The sequence below is a fragment of the Hirundo rustica genome, chromosome 12 (genome assembly GCF_015227805.2).
Source record: "Hirundo rustica isolate bHirRus1 chromosome 12, bHirRus1.pri.v3, whole genome shotgun sequence".
NCBI lineage: Eukaryota > Metazoa > Chordata > Aves > Passeriformes > Hirundinidae > Hirundo > Hirundo rustica.
The window spans coordinates 6251996-6278029 of NC_053461.1; the positions used below are offsets into that span (position 1 = coordinate 6251996).

The window sequence follows — 26034 nt, forward strand, 5'->3', positions numbered from 1 at the left end:
GTAGGCACCTTTCCAGACATCCTGATCTTTTCCCCATCACAGGATGGGTGCATGCCCAGTCATGTGTCAGAGGAAGGGTCGTGGGAAGTGCAGGAGTTGGATGTTCTGCTCGTGGCAGATTGCCCTGTGTGGCCTTTCCCCGGGCACTCCCTCAATCTTGTCAGGGAATGTGTGCCTACACTGACAGCCCTTGTGCAGAAAGGGTGTTCCTGAACAGGCACCTTGTGGTTTGCCAAGTGTTACCTTTTCCCCTCTAAGACTTATTTTATTATTTTGGCAATGTCTTGTATTTTTTATATATTTTTTTTTCCACTCCTGGGTTGGCCTGTGCAGGAAGAGTTAGAGGTAAATCCTTCTGTTGAGGGAAGTTGTTTATCTTTCAATTTCCTTGCAGCTTGGAGAGGTTGTGTCTCCTCTGCATCTCTTGCTCTCCTTCCTGTTATCCTGTCTGACCCATTTTGCTGCCAGAGAGAAGGGAGGCAGTGAAGAGAGACAGAAATGGTTATAAGTGAACAGTTTCTTTACCTTCCCCCCTCCCCCCAATGATCTGCTGGCTTCTCTTTGCAGTTGCTTTATGGCAGGGAAGACTGAAGGTGAACAGAGTTAATTGTCTGGGAGTCAGTATGAGATTTTGGGGATTGGTGGAGATTGTAGAACTCAAGAGATAAGGATTTCAGGAGTTTTTATTTCATTTGGTTTTAATGTACTGGAACTCCCCTTGTATTCTACAGGATATCTACAGGTATCTTTCTCATGGTTGCTGAGGGGACCTGTCACATCTCACTTTTATCTGTGTTTGGCTGTGACATTATTTAGTGTAAACCATAGAATGTGAAATAGTTTACCTGTGGCCTGGGTCAGAAAATTCAAACCAAGAGCAGTGGTCTCTGGAGTGGCAACTTCATTCTTGTGAGAAGAAAGGATGAGAGAAGATTTTTAGGACCTCATGCCAAGGATGTTTATGCCTTCTTGAACAGTTTGGGTAAAGTTCAAGTGAAACAAACACAAAGCAAATGCAGAGGATGTGCATGAGAGGCTACGTACACCAGGATGTATTTATGGCCAGATCCCCGCAGTGGCTTTTGGTTGCATTTTGGGGAAAGGTCTATGTTCTAGGAGAGCCCAAGAATATCTACTTATCCCAGACATAATAAGATACAACAAGAAAATGAAGAAAGGCAGAGGGCTAAAGAAAGTGATTCTCTTATTCAGGTGCTAAAAATCAGCCCTTGACCTTGGGGGGGAGTTGGGGGGAGTGTCATCATGGCCAAAGTAAATTCCTCTCATGAGGTTAAAGGAATTACCCATTTGTTCTCATGGCACAGATTGAATCTCTTCCCTTTGTCACCCCATAGATGTGTTCCTTTAACAAGTCCCCCCGAGTGCATTTAGGAGTGAACATGCCCCGACCCAGAGAAATTTCTGTCAGCGCAGGTTACCAGTGTCTCAAGGTTGGGACATCTTGTCTTCCTATTCCCTAACACAGAGCCTTATCCTGCCTTTTCTGGTGCTCCTGTCTAATTGGAAGGACCTGTTCAACAGAGGCTCTCTCTAAAGATGCTACATGTTGAGGCATGGGCAGTTTTTAAGAGTATTTGCTGTGGGGAGAGAGATGTGCACAGCAAGGATGTCTGCCTGCATGATATAATTTATGATACTTCTGTGCTTTGAGTGGCAATTGCAGTGGTTTTTTGCAATTGAAAAAGTCCAGCAAAATGAAGTTCAGAACCAGTTTACACAAGCCACATAGTGATGCCATGACTATTCAAAGAAAGAGATAATTGAGATTATCTTACCTTGGCTACACGCGTCATCCTTTGGGCTGGAGTTTTGAAGGCAAGGAATCTTTGTCACAAGGACTTTCTCAAATAGAAGTGCTGTCTGTCCCCTGCACTGGAACATGGCCTTGGTGACAGTGACTCCAGCTTGATCAGCCCATACCCAGGGCTGCATGTTCTCACCCTCTCACTGTTTTGCGTGTGTGTTTGGTTTTTGTTTTTTGTTTTCCCTTTGTGCCTGCACAGCTGTTTGTGAAACTTCGTGGTAAATCACATTTGGGAACTGAATTTTGCTTCCAGGTAGGTTTTCCGCTGAATCAGTTTGCTGTCCAGCCACGCAGAGGGTTGTGCTGGCACGGTGTGGTAGAAGTGTGTGAGTTGGGAAAAGAGCAGCTGCTGCAGAAAATGTGTCCGAGGCCTGGGAGGCTGCAGTCAGCAAGAGGGAAAATGGGTAATTTAATCAAGGCCAAATGTTTATTACCCTTCTGGTGCCTGTGAAATCTGAAAACTCTCTGTCAGTGTCAAGGCACGTCTCTGTCTCTCTAATTGGTGGGTTTAGCAGCAGGATTTGCTTGCTGTCTTCTGTTTAGTGTGCTCTTTTATTCGGTCTTTGCATTTATTATTTGCATCACCCGCTGATGGAAGTGAAAGGAACAGCAATGCCAGAGTAATGTAACTGCCCAGAGGTTTGATTACTCTTGCAGCATTGCTCACTAACACTTGTGTGAAAAGACAGCTGGCTGTGGCTTCTCCTTTCCCAAAGTAGAAAGAGCTGTATATTCATTCCTTAAAGAAAGTGCCCGGGTTATGGAATGCACCTCAGCAACCAAACACAAGCTTCTGGGCATAGGAAGTAAGAAAAATCAGCTTGCTTTTGTAGGGGATGTTGGGGTGGAGGAGATAGCAGGAACAAAGAATATTTTCTTAAATCGAGAAGTTGTTGTAGGAGTGGTGACATCGGTTGGATTTTAGGTTCCTTGTCCGTAGGTGTCAAGAAATTTAGGGAACAGCACCAAGAAATAAACCTTACAAGACCAGTGCCATTTGAGCTTAGCACATGAAGTATAACAAAGGCTTTAAATAGGGTGCAACAGCTGCTTTGAAAACTGGGTGTCAAGATGGTTGTTGCTTGGAATAGAGGAGATTTGGAATTGAAGGAGTGCATTTGAGATCAGATATTTGGGGAGAAGCTATTATCACAAAAGAGATTTTTTTTCCTGATTTTTCCCTCAGTCTTGGTATGTGGTCTTGTTATCTCTGGAGAAGAATTTCCTGGGGAAGCTGTTTTTTTTTTTTTTTAGTGGGGGGAGCTCTTAATTCTGGACAATGCATAGTAAGATTCACCCTAGCCAGCATTTTTAAGTTTCTGTCAACTGTAACTTCACTTCCTGTTCTCCGATGAATGGGAGTAGTTTGGATCTGTGATCTGAATTTGTTTATTTTATGATGACAATAGTTAACTGCTTGAGAGAAGTAAGACCCAGGTAATGAGTAGAGAACACTGGAGAAGTGGGTAATCTGCTTAGTCATACAGACTCTGTAGGAAAATGCTTTTTTTTTTGCTCCCTTACAAAAAATTGTTTAGAGGTGCCTTTTCCTTCCTCCTGTACTTACCATAGCACTCACAAAAAGCAAGAGAGGAGATCTTATATTTCAATTAAATCAATACTTCTGGTCAGTGAAATGCTTATTTTAACAGAATGAGATACTCTGCCTCTGTGCTTGTGTGGAACCTCTTTGTGAATCTATATCTCTTTATTGTGATGAGAAAGTCTTTAACTTTTATCATTTGCCTCCTTCATTCCTAGTAAGGAGACAGCTATGAATGAAGTTGACTGAGATTTTACAGCATTGCCAGTAAATCTCCTTTGGAAGTGCAATGTAATTTGTTTTCTCTGTTAAAGAATGGTGTTAACTGTACCCAAAATCTTCCATCAAAATAAGAGTTGTAGTTACTATGCAAATTTCTTACTTCAGCCCAAATCAACAATAATAAAAAATTTCTACAATTAGAGAAATGAAAAAGTTCAGTTAAATGACTGGGCAAAAAACCTGGCCAATCCCAGAGTGGTGGAGGATGGTGCCACATCCAGCTGGGCACTGGTGGGGTTCCTGAGAGTTTGGTGTTGGGCACACACCTATTTAATATCTTTATCAGTTACTTGGATGAGGGGATTGGGGGCACTCAGTAAGTTTGCAGGTGACACCAGTTTGGGCAGGAGCGTTGATCTGGAGGGCAGGAAGGCCACAACAGCCCCCTGCAGCACTGCAGGCTGGGGCAGAGAGTCTGGAAAGCTGAGGGCAGGAAAGGATCTGAGGCGTTGGTCAGCAGTGGCTGAACGTGAGACCAGGTGGCCAAGGGGGTGAGTGGCACCTGGCTTGTACCACCATTGGTGCCACCAGCAGGACCAGGGCAGTGTGTCCCCTGTGGTGGGCACTGGTGAGGCACCGCAAATCCTGGGCGGAGTTTTGGGCTTTTCTCAACAAGAAAAACATTGAGATGCTGGAGATTCTCCAGAGAAGGAACTGAGCTGGGGAAGAGTCTGGAGCACAAGTCAGATGAGGAGCAGCTGAGGGAGCAGAGGGGGCTCAGCCTGGAGAAAAGGAGGCTCAGGAGGGACCTTATTGCCCTGTGCAACTCCCTGAAAGGAAGTTTCAGGTGCCAGGTGGGGGTTGGTCTGTTCTCTCAAGGAACAAGCAACAGGATAACAGAAAATGGTCTCAGGTTGTGCCAGGGAGGTTTAGATTGGATATTAGGCAAGATTTCTTCATTGAAAGGGTTCAGGGAAGTGGTGAAGTCACCAGCCCTGGAGGGATTTAAAAGATGTGTCAATAGGGCACCTGTAGACATGGGCTAGTGGTGAACTTTACAGTGCTGGGTAAGTGGTTGTACTCCATGATCTTAGGGCTTTTTTTCAACTCAAACAGTCCTATGATTCAATAATCTAACTAATAATTGAAAAGGAGGGAAGATAAATAGTGGTGAGGCAAGACATTCCATTCCTGTTGTATTTGGGGAGGTAACAGCATCTGAGTGTAGGGATGCTGACTTCTTACAGCTTTGTTGTCTTCACTTGGGATAACAGCTGAAGAGGACATGAGAAGACCTGGCTTTCCTGCTGTTCTCCCTGTTCTTGCTCACTGGGCACAGCTTCCAGTCAGGCAGTATTTGCAAATGCCAAATGATCTTTGATAGAAAAAGTGGTCCTTTGGGGAAAGCACTTGACAAGGTTGTAGATTTTTTGAAGATCACAGCCAAATGCTCTTTGTCATTCTGCTTCTGAATCTTGAAAATGTAGCATTTTGGATTCTGTGTAGGTACAAATATACAGTGTTGTGTGTTTGGTAAGAGCAAGTACTGCAAAAGACATTGCTAGCATTTACAAAAGTTAAGTGAATTTAAACACTTGGGGGGCAGTGACATTTTTACTCTAAAAGAGCTACATTTGGTAGCCAGCAGCTATTTCCCTGGATTATTGTTGTGGTGCTTATGTCATACAGTGTTTTACAGTAATTTGTTAATATGTCCCTTTTCAGTTGCTCCTTCCTGGCTTAACGCTAGGCATGCTTGTGCTGGTTGGTAGCTAATATCCTGTGTAGCATAAATTGGGTCAGGACAGTTGGATATGTTTACCAAAAGGGTATGGTGTTTCTTAGGATATATTACCTTCCTGCTAATATTTGTGTATCTCCTTGGCCCAACTTGCATTGTGCTGCTTTTAAAGCTCTTTTGGAAGTAAAATCCACTATGTAGAGTTGTGTACTCACAATTTTGTAAGCTGAACATGCATATCATGAGACTCATAGCTGTATATATTCTTTTTTTTTGAAATAATATGTATCTCCTCAGCAGTGTGTTGGGTTATTTGTGCTCTGTGGGGAGAGGCAGTAAGCTCCATTCTTTTCCCTTTCAGGCCTGTCCAAACCATTGAGAAGTTTTCAGCCAGCAAAGCACAACCAAAGTGGCGCTTCCATTACTAAGGACAGAACCACAGGAGGCTCTTTCATCCATTTGTTTTCCATGTAAGCTGCCTGTAGTGTCAATGTTCGGTGTTATCAAAGCAGATGTATTTGTGCAGGATAGATACAGATCAGTGTAAGTGGTTCATTTTGACCTGCTTAGTGGGAAAGGCAAAAATCAACAGGTTTTGATTACTTTGTTCTCAAAACTAGCAGAAAAACATTTACGTTTTTCCAGCGCTGTGCAGTGTTGCAGTGAGGGAATGACTTCTGAAGGAAGTTTATGACTTTAATAGTTTTTAATCTGTGCTGGAATTCAATAAAAAATAGTTTAATGTCTGATTGCTTGGCAGCAAATTGGGTTAACATATGCTAATTATCGTATCACATGAGTTCAAAACTCTTTATTTCCATTTCCTTCTACTTCAGGATTTTTTGGTTTTCCTCTTTCTTGCTTTTGTTCATGTTCAAGTTTCTTTAGTAAAATGTAGGTGGCATAAGTAATACTTCCTTGTCCCTGGTGTAATTATCATTGCTGGAGGTGGGGTAGGGAATAAAGAGGAACAAACCCTTGTGGGATTCTTCCTTTTTTTACAAACTACATAAACCAGAACCTCCGATTTTAAGTCCAGTTTTGAAGAGGGAGAAGGATGAGACATCAAAACCAAACTCCCAGATCTGTGATTCTTTGTACTGAAATGCAGACCTGTGACCCAAGGCAGAGTTCAGTTGTGTTTATTTTGTGGCCTGGTGATGCCAGTGTGCAATGTGACTGGCATCTGTCTCTCAGGGATGGTGGGCTGCCCTGGACTGCCGCTGATGGGAAAAGCTCATTTCCTGAGCAGGGACACAGCTGGAGGCAGTGAATCATTCCCCTGTAGGGAAATGTGCTTCTCTGGGAGGCAAAGACAGAAGTGTGTGTGGGATACTGAGAAAATAGGATAACATCAGACCTTTTAACATTTGGAAAACTTGCAGTTAACCATAATGTTAGCAAATCTCAATGACCAAAGCCACAGCTTGTCTTCAAAGACTGACAGTGACTGATCTTTTCTTGCCTTTTTGCTCCTCTCTGTTCCACTGCTTCTGTTTATGCATGTCTTGGTTTGGAAAGACAGGTGTCTGCTAAGGAAGGCAGCAACCTCCCTTGAAATGGAAAATGTAAGCCTCCTTCCTCTGAATTATTATTATTTTGAAATTAAGGGGCCCTCAGACAAAGATATGGGAATAGGAATAACCATTCTTTAATAAGAGAATTAAAGTAAAAATTTAGTAAAATAAACACTGACAGAGTCAGAATATAACACTCTGTTGGTCAGGGTGTTGGTCACAGTCTAATTAAATGGTGGCTGCAGTCTTCCTGGAGTGACAGATGAAGCCATGATCCTGTAGAAGGGTGTAGTGTTCCTCTGAAGGTCCAGTGGTGTTGTAGATGGGTCCAGTTTTCTTTTGGGAATCCAATGGAAAAGGCTGCTCTGGTGTTCTAAATCTTAGATTTTTATCCAGGTAGGAATGCTTGGCTTCTCCCCATGGGTGGAGCATTTTACAGTGGAATTATGTAATTGTATCAGTCCTGCAATGAGACTCAATGGCCCATTAACAGCAGATATCCCCTGGAGGGAGGATGGGCTGTGGAAGATAAAGAAAACGCCTCACCTGTTTTAACAGCTGGCCCATGAACAGAGGATATCCTCCCAAAAAAGAGATGAAAAACACTGCTCCACCTGGTTTCAGCAGAAGGTGATAGAATACATACTTCTGGTTACATCTTGCATTGCGACCAAAGACAGTGTAATTTAGTCTTGGTTTATTATGTAACTTCTTCTCTGGCACCTATGTATGACAACTTAAATTCCAGAGGGATCATCCAGTTATCTGTATCTTTCCTGCTTGGGAATTGCTGGAATAAATCAGCAGATGAGACTCAGTTTTCTCATGCAGAAAAGCCAATTCTTCATTCAGAAAGCTTGTATTTATGGGAAATAGCAGAAGGCACTGTGTTAAACCTAATTGGTTAGCAATACAATGAAACTCAGTTCATTGGTTGGTAAGGGCTGTTGTGTATGTCTGTCAAATTTTCTCTCTCTAGATATGTTTACATATTTTCTTCACTTATTCTCATGGGACAAATTCATTGTTTATGCAGTTGCAAACTTACTTTTCTCTCTAAGAATTGGTTGTTGTGTCCATTGTTATAATTTTTATTTATGGAAACTTACAAGCTACTTCTAGCTTAGCTAGGGTGGTAGCAGGGCCTAAACCATATTTTATAAGGCCTTTCTTTTATAATATCAATACCTGTCTGCAACAGGGAATTGGCTCATGTCTTGACATAGTTTGGGTGTTCACAAAGAGAAGGCTTGGCAAACCTCTCCCATGAGCTGACTTTTCAAACTTATCTTTTGGAATTTGAGAATGGTTATCATTAATCCAAGGTAGGCAAGTCTTTCCCAAATTAATCTCCTGTATAACATGTATTGAGTTTAAGTGGTATCCTGACATACTGTGCCCTGCCATTGAGTTTTCCTCACCATTTGAAATATTTTCTCAGGGTTTTACTCCTTACACAGGTCTTGGTTGTTTTTTTTATATCTGTAGCAGCATAGGCAAAAACATGTAAAAACACACTCAAAAGTGGCTTTTCTATTGAAACGCGGTTTGCTTTGAAAGGAGCAGTGATCAGGGAAGGAGAGTGTCCTTTAGCAGGTCATGCAAGTGCCATTTATATAGAACTTGGCAAAGCTAAAAGATTCTGTGAAGTAAGAGAATTTTTTTTGTTATTTTGTGATGGTGTTAGTCTAGATGTCAGTAATTACTGGAAGCAAAACTGATCACATTCTTCTTGCTTCAGGTAGCCTGAACTTTTATGCAGTAAAAAACAAAACTGCTCTTCTATGGTGGCTCACTGGTGAGGACATTTTGAGTGTTTGAAAGGAGAGAGTTGACTCACAGGAAGTCAGTTTCTGCTTTGATACGATTAAACAAAATTGCTTTTAGAAGCAATGCATCAGTGATTAGGCAAATAATTATATACATATCTACATGTACATACATAAATATGAAAACATTTGCCCATTTCTGCTGGCTGTGTCCAGAGGTGAAGAACCTCACAAAGTCTGTGGGGAAGGCAGTCCTGGCATCGGATGGAGAGTTCAGGTTTTCTTTAAGGGTTACAAAAGGTTGCCACTGCCGGCAGTAGGGTGTTCCCAGTCCCTCCCGAAGTGCAGGAGAGAAGGACCCTGTGGCTGGAGGGCGGCTCCCACAGCAGGTGATGGATGCTCAGGTTGTGTAAGGAGCTGCAGATGCTGTCATTGACTCACACTGGCTCTTTTTGTTCCAAACGCAGTGGGAGCCAGGCCTTATGTAATGTTCATTGTCATATTCTTAGTGCCAGCACTGTCATGTCAGCAGAGGGGAAGGATTAGCTCTCCCTTTTCCTTCTTTATGGGTTGATTTTATGTCTTTTGGGGGGTTTTTTGTTGTTGTGTGGGTTTGTCTTTTTTTTTTATTTCTCCTACCCTTTCTTGCAGCAGCTTTTGTTGTTAATGTTGTCAGGGAACAACCAGTTTCTGGCTGGTTTTAGTTTTGTGATGCCTTTTCGGAGGGAGATTGTTAGCCTGCATAGAATAAAAGAGCAGGTCCTGCAGCTCTCAAAACTGATATATGGATGTGTTTCCAAAAGCAGTCTTATGTTTTTCTCTCAGTTCCTGTTCCCCACAAATCACAGTGGGTTCCTTAGTACTCACATCCAGTGTGGGTGAAGACTAGATCCATTGTCCAGTATTTATGTGGGGTGGGGAGAAGCACACTTGCTTTCCTTGGAAGGGTGGTGCAGGGCAAGCGAATGCTCCCCAGTTTATGGTTTCACAGGCTGCTTCTTTTTCCTTCAGTTTAATATTCCCGTGGAGAACACATCAGTTAGAGGGCATCAATGCTACTTAGTTTGTGATTTGAACAAGATGAAATGAAGGAGGAAAATTGTTTTCTTCCTTCTCAGCCAACAGAGTGTGGCCACCAGTTAGTTGTGAGTCACGGCAGAGAAACTGCATAGCTGGAGTCTCAGGCTGCAAAGGAAGAAGGGATTTAAATCCCGAAATAATCAATTAAGGATGGCTTTAAATGCAATTTGGGAGGAATAAGTACCTTTTGGGTTTTCAGTAAACACTTCTTTGCTTTGTTTAAAGCATATAGGGGTCTGCTGGACTAGTACAGTAAGACTGTTGGCTCCTTTTGAAAAAATATTTATCCTTTAAGTGATTCCTCCTGACACATTTTTTATAAGAAAATTTAATAGAGGTGTTAACATGTTGCATAATGTAAATTAGAGAAATTCTAGTGTTTGTTAGAATTAAACTGTTCAAAACCATTTACTAAATTTTTAAGTGGAACAGAGAAATATTAATTGTTATTTTGCAATAACATTGCAAGTTATTGTTTGCAAACTGTTATAAAACTTTTTTTCATAGACAAGCTTAAGCTTATAGTTCCTTTACTAATGTTCTGCTAGATAGTGAAGGCTGCTTATGAGGTACCAAAAGGATGCTAGTAGTGGTCTAACACACAGATGAGATTTCCCCTGAGGAACCAGCAGTTACCTTCATACACATCCAGTTTGGAGTGTTTGTGTGTGAGCTGAGTGTATTAAGAGGAATTTTATGGCCCCAGCCAACCATTTTACTTTTTTGCTGCAAAACAAAAAGAAAAACATGAAAGGAAATTATTATTGCCATAAAACATGACTGTGTAACAGACAGTGAAGAGTGTTACGCAGTACAGGTTTAGAAATACCTGTTTTTATTAAACTGTCTGTGCAAATCCTCTTGTGATTTGCCAGGGTGCTTGATCCTGTTTCTGTGACCAGGCACTGCAATGGGAAGCGTGAAGTGTTGGTTACAAAACAGGCTTTAAGGACAAGTCTTGATGAGTCCCAGATATTGGGCTTGGCTGGAGGTTGGAGAGGTGATGGAATCCTCTTTACTGTTCAGCACTGGAGCTGCATTAGTGTTAAATCTGCCCTTTCTGAAGGGATTTGTATGGGATGGTTGTGTACTCAGGAATGAGCATGGCCTGTGCCTAAATCACTGGTGTTGTAGTGGGCAAAGAGCTTCTGTAAAGTCACTGCGTTTTGTGGCTTTACATACAGAGGAACCCTGCTCCTTCTCCTCACGTGAGGAAGGACTCCATTCTGCCTTGTCCTGCATCCTTGTTCTTTACTAGATGGTATTTGTAATAGTTAATTAAATAATGGTTTAGTATTTACAGTGCTAGTGGATCCTCTGATGAAAGTGGTGTACAGAAATGCCCTAAGTCCCCACGTCCCCCGATGATTGCTGTTTCACCTAAGAGTTTGGCTCACGGCATACACCTCCCTGCTGGGAACAGCTATAGTGTAGAAGGGGAAAAGTTGCTTTCACATTTCTCTCTCAACTTCATATGTGAGAAGTGATTTTAAAGCTTTGCAGGGTGAAAGTAAAACGTGAGGACAACAGAAATGTGTCCAAATTCTCCAGGTTTCCTCATCTAGAAGTGGCCTCTTTCCTGTGCAGGCTTGAGGAGGAGGCAGTCATCAGCACATGGCATTTACTATCGGAAGTGTTCTACCTTAAAAAAGCAAAGCCCAAAAAACTTCAGAACTATTTTTATCTTTGTTGAAAGACAGGACATAATACATGAGAGAGGCTGTCTTGGATGTTAATTTGATGTGTGGTTGATTGCAGGGTTTAACTTCTGGGTTGGATAAACATGACAGCTCTTTTTCTCCTCCCTGAGTTAGCAAGAGGAATTTTTCCAAGTGTTTCCCCCTAATCTCAGCCCGGTTTCTCAGCAGCCTCACCAATGCTGAGGCGCTGTGCTGGAAGGCTGTCAGCCTATCTGCTGTCAGGGTGGTGCAGAGGGTTTCATCTGGATTTCTTGGAGCTGTAACCCTCCCCAGGCACACGTCCTGCTTGGGGCCGGCTCCCGGCCGATCCAGTGCAGGGCTGGGAAGAGCCCTGTGGCAGGTAATGAGTTTATCTCTCGCAAAGTGCCCTTCCTCCAGCGATTAAACATTGAGCGCGGTGTGCCTGCGTGTGCAAGGGCAGGACACGGGGCAGGTTGGAATAACTCAGCCACGGAACAGTAGCGGCCACAATCTGGCCCTGTTGTATAATTCCCCTTGGTGAGAGGCTCCGAAGTGGGTCAGATCGGTGAGAAACGAGGGCAGGCTCTGGGCTGGGCACTGGGCAGGGTGGGAGCCCTCCTGGGACCCGGCTCGGGGGAGGGAAGGGGCACGGAGGAACGGCTGCACCACAGTAGGCACAGAGGAGTTTGCCGTCTTTGTTTCACCCAGCTCTGCAAGGTTTAATTAAGTCTTTTGAAAAAGCTTCTGTTTAGCTCTCCTGCATACTGCCGGGGCTGCCGAGCAGGTGTCAGGAGTTGGCTTATACAGAACGTGTGCTTTATTGCTAAATAAAAATAAAGCTTAGATTCGAGCCCTTTTGTACTCCAGTGTGAGGGAGAGCTGCTCTCCACTGGGTTCGATTTCATCAGTAGGAATACCGGGACTCATATCCTTGCCTTTAAACAATTTTCAGAGAATGTTTTGTGTTTTGTTCAGGGTTTTATTTTTTCTTTTAAGGTTCTGGGACAAATGAGGGAAGATGAGAGGATGACACACAGGAGGATACTGATGGGAGAAACTCTTATCATGTGTCATTCTTTGACCTGGAGCATTTAGTGACATTATAGCACTTCTGCTTTTTCTGTTTGTGGAGGAGAGTTCACTCCTGCCATATTAGCAGTGTTTGTGGGTTTTTTGGTTGGTTGGTTCTATGTAAAAGAAAAAATAAGCCACTGTTTTGAAATACACATAGACTTGAGCACAACATTTGTTAGGAAAAACTACTGATAATAGATGGCTTTGTGTATGCAGCCCTTGGCTGAAGTCACTAGACTTCAGAAAACAAGGAATGCTGGAGGTGCCTGTGTTGCAGCATCCTGACAGCAACTGTACCTGCCCATCAGGAGACCACAGAAGCTGAATTAATATCTTTGGCTTGTGTAAACTGGCACAGTTCCACTTGAACTAATTCAGGTTTTGGCCTTTTCTGCCATCTGCTCGACTAAGCCAACTTATTCTGTGTGACGTGTAATAGTGGAGGGACTTGTCTCTGCCTGGTGGTAAAGTGGTCCTGGGACTGAGTGGTAAAAGACTTCCTGTTCCAAAGTCAATCTCTGCAAAGCCTTCTCTTTCCTTCGTTTACTTTCTTTCTCGCACTCTTCAATGTTATTGAGGGGCAGAGCAGGAGCTGACGACTTCAGCTGGAATAATTCAGCATATTCAACACTTAGATTTTCAGCCCTGCTACAGGGGTGTTGTCTTTAATCTTCAGGTTTTTGAGTTAATCTGGTAACTGCTGAAACACAGCTGAAAATGAAATTTAAGTGTTAAATGAAATTTTAAGTATTTATGGATATTTGAATTGCCTTATCTGATTAGAAGTTTGGGGTTTAGTCTTTTTGTTTGTTTTTAATTGGCTGATTAATTCTCAAACATTTTATAGTTTACAGTGGAAATGTGGTATAAGTAGGGGGCAGCGGGAAGTGAGTGTTGAGGAAACATTTCCTCCATCTTTCTTTAAAGCTTTCTGGAGAATGTGTGGGTAGTAATTCCTCTGCAGAAGAATTGATCAAAGATATTTGATCTTTGAATACATCCTTTGCTTATGTTCCCTAAGATCAAGATGCTTTCTTTATTTTCCTTTCTCCAATGTGTTTCTTTTCATCCATCTTACACAGCTCCTTTAGGATCATTCCGTGTGTATGGAAGAGGAGTGCTTAGGAGTACCCATCACTGTCCAGAAGTGACAGTGCGTGATCTGAACAGATAAACTGGTAACTTTGGGATTGCCCTGGTCCTCTCTTCAGGCTTTATTTTTGTGTTCTACCACAATTTCTGCTGTGATGCACTGGAGTGGTGTAACAGAGAAGTTATGCACAGCCAGCCCCAGTTTGTGTCCTTGAGAGAAAGGAAATGCAAATGTTGCCTGGTCCATCCTTCATGCTTACTCTTCTTCCTGCCCTGTTTTACAAAGGGAGTTCGACCTTTAGAACTGTATCTGCTGTCTTCTGCCCGAATTATGAAGGTAACACTGTTTTTGTTGTGTGGCTGAATCAGAGTTCAGCCAGGCTGTGATGAGGAGCTGGGTCACCTTTGCATGGGTACAGCTGAGGCAGGAGGGGGTTTCTGTCTCTGAGCCACATCTGCACACTGTGATGGTGTTTGCAGGGATCAGGATAACAGGTGTCCAGAGGGGGATCCTGGCACTGATCCTGTTTTGTATGCATCCTTTTGGATGGTAGTGTTCTGAAATTGTTCACATAATTTATTGTTTTTTGCATCTCTGAATAATCAGGCATTGATACCAGGAATCTTCCTGCCGTGTGCATGTCAAGGATAGCAACGAAGAGATGGAGTTTCTTCAATGCTGGGCCTGTATCATTATGTTCCATTTCTTATGGCGTCTGTTTTCTACACAGGATTTTGTGCTCTGTCTGATATCTAAGCCTGTTATTTAAAAGGCTGATTTTGTTTTTTATGTGCAGTAATGCTGCTACGATGTTGAGCCTTGAGGCTCAAAGTTTGGGATTTGCTGGGCTCACGTAGCTGTTTTGTGTCCTTCCAGGGCTGCCTCACGGTAGAACATGAGCAGGTAATGCACAAGGAGCACCACTGGGAATCATGTCAGACGAGTCAATCTCAGGGAGTGATCCAGACCTGGACCCGGACTTGGAGCAGGAGGATATGGAAGAGGAGGAGGAGGAAGATGAGGAGGAGGCGATGGAGGAGGACAATGATGGGGATGACGAGGAGGACTTACTTGATGAAAGCAGTGAGTGAATGGGGTTGGGAATATACATTGTTATAGAAAACTGGCTGCCACCCCTTGGGAGATTGTGTGAGGGGTAGGGTTTGTCCAGCTCTCAGCAGGAGGAAGTCCTTATGTGGCTGTTTAGTTTAAATGGGTATTTAATGTACGTTAAATATGATCTCCTGGCCATAAAATATTGCCATCATGAAAACAAGCCACAAGTATAAATTGTAACTAGGATAGAATTTTTTAAATAGCTTCAAATTTTGGAGAAGCAATTATATAAAGAAGTAAATATGTCGATTTACAATTACTTGTATTATTTAAAGGATGTGGTGAAAAGAAATATATTTGTCATTGGCTTGCCCCGTACATAAACGATTTGATGGATGCTATGGACAATTATTGCTCATTCACAATAATCACCTTTAACAGCTGGAAAATGTTCTTTCCTGCCAGCATACAGGTTGGGTTCTCCTTTGTTTGTTTTACAAGTTGAAAGATAGAAGTGATAATTAAATTGCCACCTTCCATCCTCAGCTAGTCCTACCTGCCCTACTCTCCCCTTCAGGAGAGGAGTGATTCAGGTCAGGGCTAGTACAGCTGTGTGTGGGCCTGTGCTGTGCAGCTGACATTTGAGTGTTACTAGATAACTGTTCTGGGTCGTGGCATGATCCTAGAAATGTTTGTTGGTCCAGAAGGGTTGATGTTCTAGGGCACAGACAGGAATGCAGAGCTCAGGTGGGAATTGCCCATGCTGAATTTGCCATCAAACTCTTTGTATCACAAAACTGTAGCTAGAGCCTAAGGGGATGCTCTATTTGCTTCCTTTAAAATTGCAATTTTAAATAACTTCAAAGGGTATGCAGGTATGTGAATATACCGACCTAAACCAAGAGTAGTCTTCCTTTACTTAGTGTAGAATGTGTTAAAAACAGATAGTTCTCTCTCTTCTTCTAGTCGCTAAAGAATTTTTGGCTTCAAAATAAATTGTTGTCCTCAAGTGTTGTTTGTTTTGTTGTTACAGTCTTTCAGCCATGTGCTACTTGATGATGCTGTTTTGATTTTAACTGCTTTTATAAAAATGTTTACACACACAAAAAAGTATTCTTTTTTTATTCACGTGATGGCTTTTTCTAATGAGAAAGTAACAGAAATGGAAGTTTTAGTTCAGGTAAGAAACAAGGGAATTCCCAATATCAACACAGATGGGAGTTACAGATGATTCTGTCTCAGAGACTGGTGATGATGATGACTTTGTTCACAGGACCCTGCAGACAGTGGAGCAGGGGGAAATGTAACATGGTTGGCAAAATTTTATTAACAGAAGGGAGTGTCTGTATGTCACGTCCAAGTGGGTCATTCCCAATGGTTATTTTATCATAGTTACATGCTTTATATCAACATCTATATTATTGTGAGTGAATACTCACAGATGTTTGCCAGGACTATTCTTTCCAAAGCAAACGATCACTGTAGGTATACAGAACATTGTGAATTGCTAATGACAGCTATTTATTTTCATGTTAAAACACTAGAAACATATTTGTTTTATATTTTTGTAGTGACTAATTAAAATAAACTTTAACAAATGTAGAAAATAATGAGGTACAGTAAAAACAATTTACATAAAACTAACATAAAATATTTTTGTGGTTGTTCATTAGGTACAAGGGAAAAACTCCCTTTGTGAGGCTGAGCAAAGCTAGATTGCCTCTGAGGTTTCATATTGTTCAGCTTTAATTCTGTCTGCCACAATATCAGAATGCTTTCTGGTTGCTTAGATGTATAATTATCTTCTGTGGAGGTGTCCAGTCTTCTTTTCCTGATATCTCCTTACAGCTACACACTGCCTCCAAAATGTCATTTGGCATCTGTATCACCTTAGATCTAATATAATCCAGTCTCCTGTTCTTTAGTCTATGAAATATAACCAACTTCAGAATTAATAGGTTCATTTTATTTTCCCCATCTGATGTTTATAGTCCTGTTGCTTTGTAGACTAGCCTCATTCATAAATATCATATTTGAAACAGACAGTTTTATTCATAAGAAGGGACGCAGTGCTCTAATGTTTATATTACAAAGCTTTTAAAAAGCTTAATTTTAATAATTTGTGTTAAAACTTTGCTCTCCCTATTCCCAGCTGTGCTGTTCTCCTCCCCTCCTGGTATTGTGGTTGTTCTGATCCCACTGGGGATCCTAGGGGGATCTTTCCCTTGTGGATGGGCTCATGCATATTTCTAGCACTGTAGGCTTTAGATGATTATTAATCTTTCACAGGCTATTTCCTTGGAAGGGTGACAGGCTGCATAAACATTTTCTCCAAACTGAAACTGATTACTTGTTTTAAATAATAGTGATTATATCAATTACAAAAATAACATTTTTGTTATTGTTATTTGTTTGCTTGGAAACTAGTTTGTTTAGGATTTCCATGTATTGATGGTGGCTCAAATAACTTAAGAACTTTCCGGGGTTAATGTAATGTTATCCACACTTGATGGTGGTCAATAGTATCATCTCAGACTTAGCAGTGACTTGTGTTTTGTATGTTTAACCTGTTTTTATCTTTCTGATACTTGTTGTGCGTGGAGTTAATCCTTGTGCCTAGTTTCAGTTTCATAGGAATTCTTTTTACATTCTGGTACTTGAGTGCTATCTTCAGTTTTGGTACATTTTTCTCATTTCTACTGAGTTTTATTTGTATTTAGTATAAGCTGTCCTATAGGTGGTCTAGAGTTTAGTTTGTACCTGTATGGTACAGGCTTTCAGTACTGAAGAATACAGCTCTTCAATCTTTGCCCCTGACCTCAAGGAAACAAAAGAGCTTGGAAAGCTAGATTTCTGAATATTTCTGAGCAAGTGTGAGCTAATAACCACATGGCTTACATCCTTTATCCATTTCTTCAGTGGTGGCCAGTTAATGAACCTGAACATCATGTGCAAGAGCTCTTACAGCTTTAGTCTATTTTTTTTCCTAGAGTGCTCCTTCCAGAACATACCTATTCTGACATTTACAGTCCCTTCCCTGCCTGCCAGACTGCACACCCATCGCAGCAGCACACTTCAGTCCTAGCCAGAGGCTGCCACTGCTTTTCCAGCCTTGTCATCCCTGCCCACTTTGTCTGTTTTCTCATCACTTGTGGGTTGCAGCACCTGTTTTATCATGTTTGATTTTGTGATAGCAATGCGTGACTGCTAGGAACTTTTTTTCTTAACTTCCTAAATAGTATTCACTAGAAATGTGATGTACTGATGACTGGAGAGATAAAGGGCTGTTTCAAGTCTTGCAGTTTTTCTCTGATCCTGGTTGTTGCTCAGGGCTGTGTAGGGCTCCATAGGAATTAAAGCTAATTTGAGCAAAGAGGAAACAAACCTCCAGTATGGTTTTTACAGATAATTTCAAATGCATGGACTGTTTATACATCAGAGCTTTCCTTGGGAAAGCTGTTGAGTGTTTGAATGAATCCCACTGAACTGTTCTGTTTTTCCACTTCGGGAATGTCTCTGGATTTTTCTGACTGATGTCTCTGGAGTTCATTATCTTTTATTCATACATATAGCTGTAATTCTGCTATTAATAGTGATGGCAAGTTGCTTGTTTTCTTACCTCTGAGTATATGGGTTAAACACTTTCTTAAAGTGCAGTTCTGGGTAAAAGTAAGACATCTCTCAAAGATGTCTTAATAAGCACAAGCAGTCAGACACTGTCCTCAAAGGCTCCTGGTTGTGTTTGCATTACAGGGTGCATGGAACAGCAGACAGGGGTTGGAATCAGTGCTTTCAGGGTATACTAGAGAACAATTTTCCAGTACTACAGTAGTGCTGCAATTTCTACTGTACAAAGATACCAGACAACCCCAAATAATAACATATTAGATATACTGTTGTGATAAGACAAACTCTGTGGAATTGGCCTTGTCTCCTGCCCTGTGTTGTGCACTTTTTCTCCTTTCCTGTCCCCTCTTTCTTTCCCAGGGCTGGGAATGTTCAAGCTCTGTGGCATCTCTGTTTGACTACTGGAGAACTGGAGGAGCTCCCTCTTCCCAGCTCAGACTCATACTATTCCTCCTACTCCCTGACAAAGTGCTGGAGCAAACCAAGACTGGTTTGTGTAGGGTTTTGTGGACATGCAGACTCTTAGAGAGGAGTGAATGAGAAGCACAGTTTGGTTGGTGATAGAATAGCAGGTACAGGAATAGGAGGACACATGGGTGTAGTGATGTTTCACACTGTAGCTCCTTGGCAGGGTGAGAGCATCAGGAAACCGCAGAACATCTGAGAGATTGGTGTGTGAGGTGAGTGAGGGGGAAGAGAGACCCTTTTCCTCACCCTAGCCTCTTAAAACTGCTCATCCTGCTTATGACATTTGATAGCTCAAACAGAGCTACTTTTCCTTTCTGCAGCACGATCCACAATGTATTTCAGTAGCTGCTTTTGCTTGAACTTGAGCTGCCACTTGGTATTCACAGCCTTGAGCTTCCCCCCTTGATACCAAGGCAGGAATTCTTGACTTCAGCCTTCACTGCTGATCCAGGCTTGAAAAGATCATTGCTTCCCTTGAACCTTCACCAGAGGAAAAGCTGTTCATTTAAATGAGTCCTGCTTGATCAGCTTTTCCTACAATTTTCACTTGGTTTTTGAGGGGAAAAAATTTGGCCTGAAATTATAGCAAGTATGGATTTTGTTTAATATGGTGCTCTTTGTGGATCATCATTGCGGGGTGCAATTACATTGAAAGGAAAATCAATTTGTAGCTGCCTGGGCAATTTCTTTGTCTAATCTGATGGGAAAAATGAGTAATTAATGCCATACTTACTAAATGGTTTATTGACACCTGGGGTTATTAAAGCTGAAATTATTTTGGAAGTCTGTTTTTAAAGTCATGTGGAAGTGTTAGTTAATATTTCTTTGAATGATACATGAATACCTCCTTGAGGTACAGAGATCTTCTGCTCATTTTGGAGATGGTGTCATTCATGTGCTTCCCACCACAAAGCATTCTATTTTTTCTTCTCCCAAAAAAGTGCTGGAACAAAAAAAAAACTGGGGTGTGTGGGAGTCCCCAGCTGGATGTGTGTGTGATTGGGAAGAGAGTAAAGTCTTTGGTATAAGTCTCTTCATTTTGCAGGCTCCTCCTCCTCAAATACATGAGTTTTTTTCTTTCTGACAGCAATTATTCTTATAAATTAGGTCATGTTATACTTACCTGTATGAAACAGAGAAAGGCAGAGGAAGAATATGGAGACAGTCTCCTCTCTTGCTAAATGGTATCATATTCTATATCGTTTTATATGCAGATATATAGAAAGGCCCATCCTGCTGGAGATAAAAAGGAGAAGAAAAAAGAAACTGCTGTTAGAAAGTAATTTCCCTGCACTTTTTACCTGAAATGAATGATCCTGCTTGTGTTGGTAAATGGAGATTTGTTCCAACAACTTGAAACCTTTTGCCTTCTACTTTTGACCAGACTGCACAACACTTTCTTTTAGGAAACGCTGGTTTTAAGTTGCCCTTCATGTCTGCTAGAAACTTAAATTTATTCCTTGAGAAGAGGAGGAGCAATTAGGTACTGCTTTAATCTTTCCACTCCTTGTAGAAAGCAGCCTTTCACAGCTGTGTCTCCAGGTGGCACCAAGGTCAGATGGGCATCCCAAGGTCGAGGCAGCCTCCGGGGCCAGAGCTGCTCTTTGAGGAACCCTGCTTCCATCTGCTGCAGTGTGTGGCACGGTGGCTTTGCTTGCTGTGTGCTTCCTGCCTCAGACTGGTGACATGTGCTTTGGTCTCCTGTCCTTGTGCAGCTGGAAGCATGTGCTGGGGCTAAGGAAAGGCACGAGCCCATCAGACTAAGTTTGGAGTGGAGAGCAGGCTCTTTTTATTGTTTGGAAATGGGTGAGTTGGAGCAAAAGGTATGGAAAGAAACAAAAGTCAGGACTTTCTTATCTAGAAAAGCACTGAAGGCAATAATGAGGGGGGCTTTAACTGTAAACTCCTGTGTGTTCTGTATGTACCTGTGCCAGAGTGGTGAGTCCCCATAAATCATTATCCTGCTCTTTAATCTACAAGTGGATGTTTGCAGTGCACGAGGTGGATTTCTTGGGGAAGGATGATTAACATCTCACATTTTCCTTCTTCATGGACTTCCCTATGTAGATTCTTTTATTTTGGTTACTTGTGGGTGGGTGCAGCTCCCTCTGGAGCCCACCAGTACTATTTCTAAGGAAGCTGGAAGGGCATATCCTGGGGGAAACAAACCTTTGCTCTAGTCTAGGTTTGTTGCCTATGCAATGGCTCTGGTCTTAGTAAAGAGCCGTATCTGAACTTCCATGTCCCACTGTGCACTTCGATGTTCTTTACAAGCCAGGTATGTTTTCATGCTTGTAGTAAGTTTACGTAGACTGTCTTCCAAGCCAATAGTTGCCTGCAAAGAGGATGGCTTGTGTGGTATCATAAGAGGTACAAAAGCATCACTACCTGTAAAATAATTTACTTGTCAACTAATATCCTGCCTATTGACATGTGTTTAAACTTAATCAAATTGTTGTAGGAAACTGCATTAATTAGAAAATTATTCTTATGGATCAGAGTGTTTAAATGTTCTTTATCATATAGGTGCAGAAATGTGGGGCTCAGTCCCAGATGGTTGTGGGTAACTCAGTAAATGTGCATCCAATTGCAGACGGTGGATGTATTTCTCAGGTGATGTACTGTAAGTAAGAAGTTAAGGGGGTTTTGTTGTTCTCTCAGTTCCTGAAAGTGGTAAGAGCTTTGTGTCTGTTCACCATATACTCCCTGTGTCCACAAACCTTATGTTCAAGACTTGTGTGGGTTTCCTAAGACCCCAAAACTTAGGAGCTGGCTGGCTTCTGTGTTTCCACAATCCAGCTGAATAAAATACAAAAGATGCGGGTAGTTTCAAAGGTGGAAATGGATGGGCTGGTAGCATTGGCAGTTTTAGTAGTCCTGGTTTCTGACTAATACTGAAGGGTTACATTGAAATTTGCAGAGGAGGTTTGACTCTCGTTTAGGCAAAAGCCCCGCTGATTTCTCTGGGAACTTTGCTTCATTACAGCAGGCTGCAGATTTTACCTGTTGTTTTTATTCTGGCGTTTTCCTGGGAGCACAGTGTGTGTGTCAGAGCAAAATGATGTTTGTGTGTGCAGTCTGAGGGGCTTGGTCCTGCCCAGCCAGAGAGAGTCCCTGTCCCCAGCACATTGTGCAGACCCTGCAGCACCCAACTTCCTTGAACTGGATTTACTGGACTCACTAAATGTGATAAAGAAAAATCCTCTAGGGTGCTTTGCTGGGAACAGGCAGCGCTGGATGCTTTGTTATCTCCCCTTCTGCCGATTGTGAAGCTGCAGATTGCCTGGCTGGGCATTCTGTTGTGTTGGGGCAGTTTCGGTGGTGGGAGGACGGTAGAGGTCCTTGCCTACAGCCTGTTCGCCAGTAAATCAGGGAACGATGGGGAGGAGCGTGGGAGGAGAAGTGCCTGATGTTCGGGGGCTTTATTGACCGATTCCAGCATGCTAACTAAGCCCGTGAACTAGGTTATTCTCAGCAGGGTGAGTGAGGGAAGGAAGGATGAGATCCTGAGGAGTGCTGTCCCCCAGCCCCCTGCTCAGGAGATTGCGGACTGCCGATGTTGCAGGGCGGTCGCTGAGCCTTTGGCCAGCTGCCTGCTCTGTCCGAACGCCGCCGCTCCTCCCCGGTGTCCTGGGCTTATCCCGAGCAAGGGGAAGCTCCGAAAGAAAACGTCGGTGGCTCCCCTGCCCGCCTCCCAGGCTCTCTGACAGCGGCTTCCTTTCTGAGAGGGTGGCACGAAGTCTGGCATCGTCTGGGTGTTATATAACCCGGAGTAATGACTTGCTTTGCTTCTTTAAAAGGAGGCGATGACGCCAGAGCTCCGCTTCCTTCGGAGCCGCCAATTGGGCGCAGGGACTGGCACATCTAACCAGCGACGCGTTTTGCTCCTCTTTTCTCCCTCCTTCCCTTTGGTCTATTGCGTATGATGGAATACAAAATAGAAATCTTTCTATGCGGTTCAGGGGCAGCCCACATCCATGGCTCTGCATTTTCTATATATATGTATATGGAATTTCTCAAATGTTTGGGGGTTTTTGCCTCTCTTTTATCTCTTCTCTTAAAGCTGTCACAAATGTGAGAGCAGCATGAATGTGTGGGGAGCAGGGTCAGCGAATGAGCAGTTATTAGCTGAACAAGGGATAATCCAAGTTGTCTTCCTGCTTTTCTGATAAGCTTTGCAGGATATAGAGGTTGTGCTTTATATGCCAAAAACTTGGTTTTTCTTTTCATAAAGCCAGAGAATCTCTAACAAAGGACAGTCTCACTTGCTCCTCTGTCCTGTTTGGTGCCTTTTTCCCCCACGTACGTTCAGACTCAGCTTTCTACCACGCCTTGCCATTGCTAGGAGATACTGTATTCCCTCATCGGGGACTTCTGTAATGGTGATGAAATCACATGGAAACTAATTAGCAAATTTGTAATGCGGTATTTTCCCTCCTGAACAGGTAAGGAGTGGCAAAGTCACTTTGCCAAATTCAGCTGATGAGTGTGAAGAAGCCAAAGTGAAAATCCTCTGGTTTACATCTTAGGCAGCACCCTTTTTATGTTCAAATCTACTAGGTGAAGCACTTCCTTGATTTTCTGAGTTTAAAACCACACAAGGTCCTTAATTTCATTTTCCCCTAATTTATGTGGTATTGTGCTGGTTTTAATGACTGGTTAAATAAAATGTGCATGTAGCTATACGTTGTACCAGTGTAATATTAAATAATAAAAATGTGGAAGGAGGTGAGGAACTGTTTTAATTAAGTTAGAAGTATTGTTCCAATTTTAAAACACAATATCACATCGCAGTTATTTCCTTTATTTATCTTTTCAACTTCTTACTTAGGCTTTAACGAAATTGCAACACTGAGCTTTTAGAAGTGTCTGGTTCATTGTTTGGATCAAAGTATTTCTTATTAACAGTATTTTGTACTGCAGATGTTTAAAATGTCTTGTTCTCATTTTCTTCAATATGCAGTTCACTGACTCAGCCTCAAAAAAATTCTAAGTAGGAGTCAGGATTTTATTTTCACTTGCAAATATGCAAATAGGAATGAGACAGGAGAAAGCTACAAGATAAAATCTTTTTGGGCTAAGTGAACAGAAACTTCTAGTTTAAATCTCTGTCAGAACAAATTTTGCAGTTAAAACATCTGCAGGTAATCTTCATCTATGTAAAGTATGTAAAAATAATTGCACTGTTAGAAGCAATTTTAAAGTGGTACTTTTGTATACACGGCTTGTGATTTATGCCAAATTTGCACATAGCTGAAAATGAATGGAATGAAATTAAAGTTGTACCAAAAAATTCTTCAGTGGTGCACAAATACATTGTGTCATCTACAGCAGCAGAGAAATTTAGCAGGTTACAGAAATGAGGAATCAGTTTCTTGAATGTAACTGAGATTGTAACTCAATGGATTTAATTGTGATTTAAAATGATGATAAATATCTATGGTATAAATTCTTCGAGTTTAAATCATTACATCTTGTCTAGTAACAGCTTGTTTTCTTTGGTACATTTAAACAACCTCTGAAGGCCTTGGAATCTCAAGCAGTGTGTTTTGCCACAGTGACAGTGTGAAAGCATTTGCAAGAGGCACTGCATTGTGTCACTTCCTGTATTTTGTGCAATTAGATTTTTGTTACATTATGTACAACTTCCCAACCTCCCCCCACTTATGATTTGATGAGTTTGGGAAAGAAAATTTACCAAGACATATATTTATAAAATAAAATGAGAATAAACAGATTATCAAATTTTATGACTTATGGTTCTGTCTAAAATTCACTAAAGTCAATGGAAAAACTTGTCTGGTTTTCCATGGTTGGTTTAGATCTTGTTAAAAAGAATTTTTATTTGCCTTGCAGTGTTTGTTTAAAAAGCAAATGATTCTCAAAGCCCAGCAATACTCACTCGCCAACACAGTGTTGTGGAGTCCAAGTGTGATTCGGTGGATAAACAACACCTTATACCGTGTCCAACTCAAACCTGGTGTTCTTGTGTGTTTTCAGTGTTGCTAAAACAACATGGAAACTAGGACAGGGAAAGTGGCCTTAATGATATGTGTATGTGCTACTAGCAGGTGCTAATCAAGAGTGAAATGTGGCTGCCGAGCCTAGTTCACCTTCAGTAACTTACAAACAATTTGGGTTAGTAGGCAGCTTCCCTGTCCAGTGGAGGTCAGTGGGGTATGCAGAAGGACTGCTGGCTGTGGGGTGTGGCTGGGAGAGAGCTGTGGGGTGGGGAAGGGACTGTGCAGCCAGCATGGAGCAGCTGAGGGTGGGCAAGGAAGGTCTTTTCTGCTTTATGGGGCAGTGATGAGGATGAACAGCCTGGGGAGAAGGGAACCACCCCAGCTTGCAGGGGCCCAGAGCAGGGTGGCACATCATAGATCCAGTGCTTCTTTCGGGTGCTGTCCTTGGGTCAGGTCAGTCTTGAACAGTCATGGAGCTGCTCAGCCTGTGGAGCAGGGGTGAGAGGTTCAAGGTGGACAACAGGCATGGGGCTGGGGAAGGAGCTACTCCACCTTGAACTGAATGCAGAATGCATGTTTTGGGACATTTTTTTGAAATTTATTTAGTTTAACTAGTTTTAACTGTTCAGTTTGATAATGTTCTTTGCTATATGGAGGAACTAGTGTTCTGAAACACTTTACAGTGAAGTTACTTCTCTGTGTAGACAGGCTTAGGTATGAGTTTCAATGCTTTTAATTTTGCAGTGCTCAGGGATGCTGACATTGCTGCTGGAAACACTTGTCAGCCAAATAAAAAACGTGTTCTGAAGGCCCTTTATCTTAATATTCTATGAAAATACAAACTTCATCGTGTTGGGGGCGGGTGTTTGGCACTTTTTTTGGTGAGGTTTTGGTTTTTTTGGTTTGTTTTGTTTAATAGAGGTAATCTCCTAAATTGTTAGCAAGAGAATCTCTCAGGTCACAAAAGCTTTTTGAGAAGCCTCTTGTGTGGTATAGCACAGTTTGTCCATTTGCAAAGAGAGTGTGGTTTGAGATGAGGAAGGTGAGGTGTGACAGCTGGGTGAGATTTCAGACCCTCTAGGGGAGGGAGAACATTGTTCTTTACAGATGAGACTGGCCTCATGGAAAAGCTATTCAGTAAATGGACTTATCCATAACAAGATTACCTTCCATGAGGAGATCATTTTATAAACTGACTGTTCAAGGCAGATTTCATTCTTGGTTGTGTGAATATGTATTTATCCTGGCTAACAGTGGTGGCCTCACCAGCAGCGTGTTGTGAGAAGAACTAGAAAAATTCCTTTTCCATTTTGCACACTAAGGTGAAGAAGGACATTCCCTTTTTATTGCTGTGTGCAGAAGGACAGGAATAGGTTTCCTGTTTGCCCCAGTGTT

General features: G+C 42.1%; 1 protein-coding gene across 10 annotated transcripts in view; it reads left to right on the forward strand.

The window, feature by feature from the left end:
• The window catches only part of RAD54L2 (RAD54 like 2), a 74880-nt gene that overhangs the window by 13237 nt on the left and 35609 nt on the right, over positions 1 to 26034 (forward strand). For 5 of the 10 annotated variants that reach the window (XM_040075896.1, XM_040075905.2, XM_040075897.2 and 2 more), the window contains 2 exons: positions 5693 to 5801; positions 14402 to 14608. In XM_040075896.1, the coding sequence (XP_039931830.1) occupies positions 14458 to 14608 (151 nt within the window). In that variant the 5' untranslated portion in view covers positions 5693 to 5801; positions 14402 to 14457. Of the gene's footprint in view, positions 1 to 4640; positions 4658 to 5692; positions 5802 to 13514; positions 13611 to 14401; positions 14609 to 26034 lie in introns of those variants that run through there. The other 5 variants (XM_040075899.1, XM_040075902.1, XM_040075903.2 and 2 more) reach the window with 3 other exon arrangements.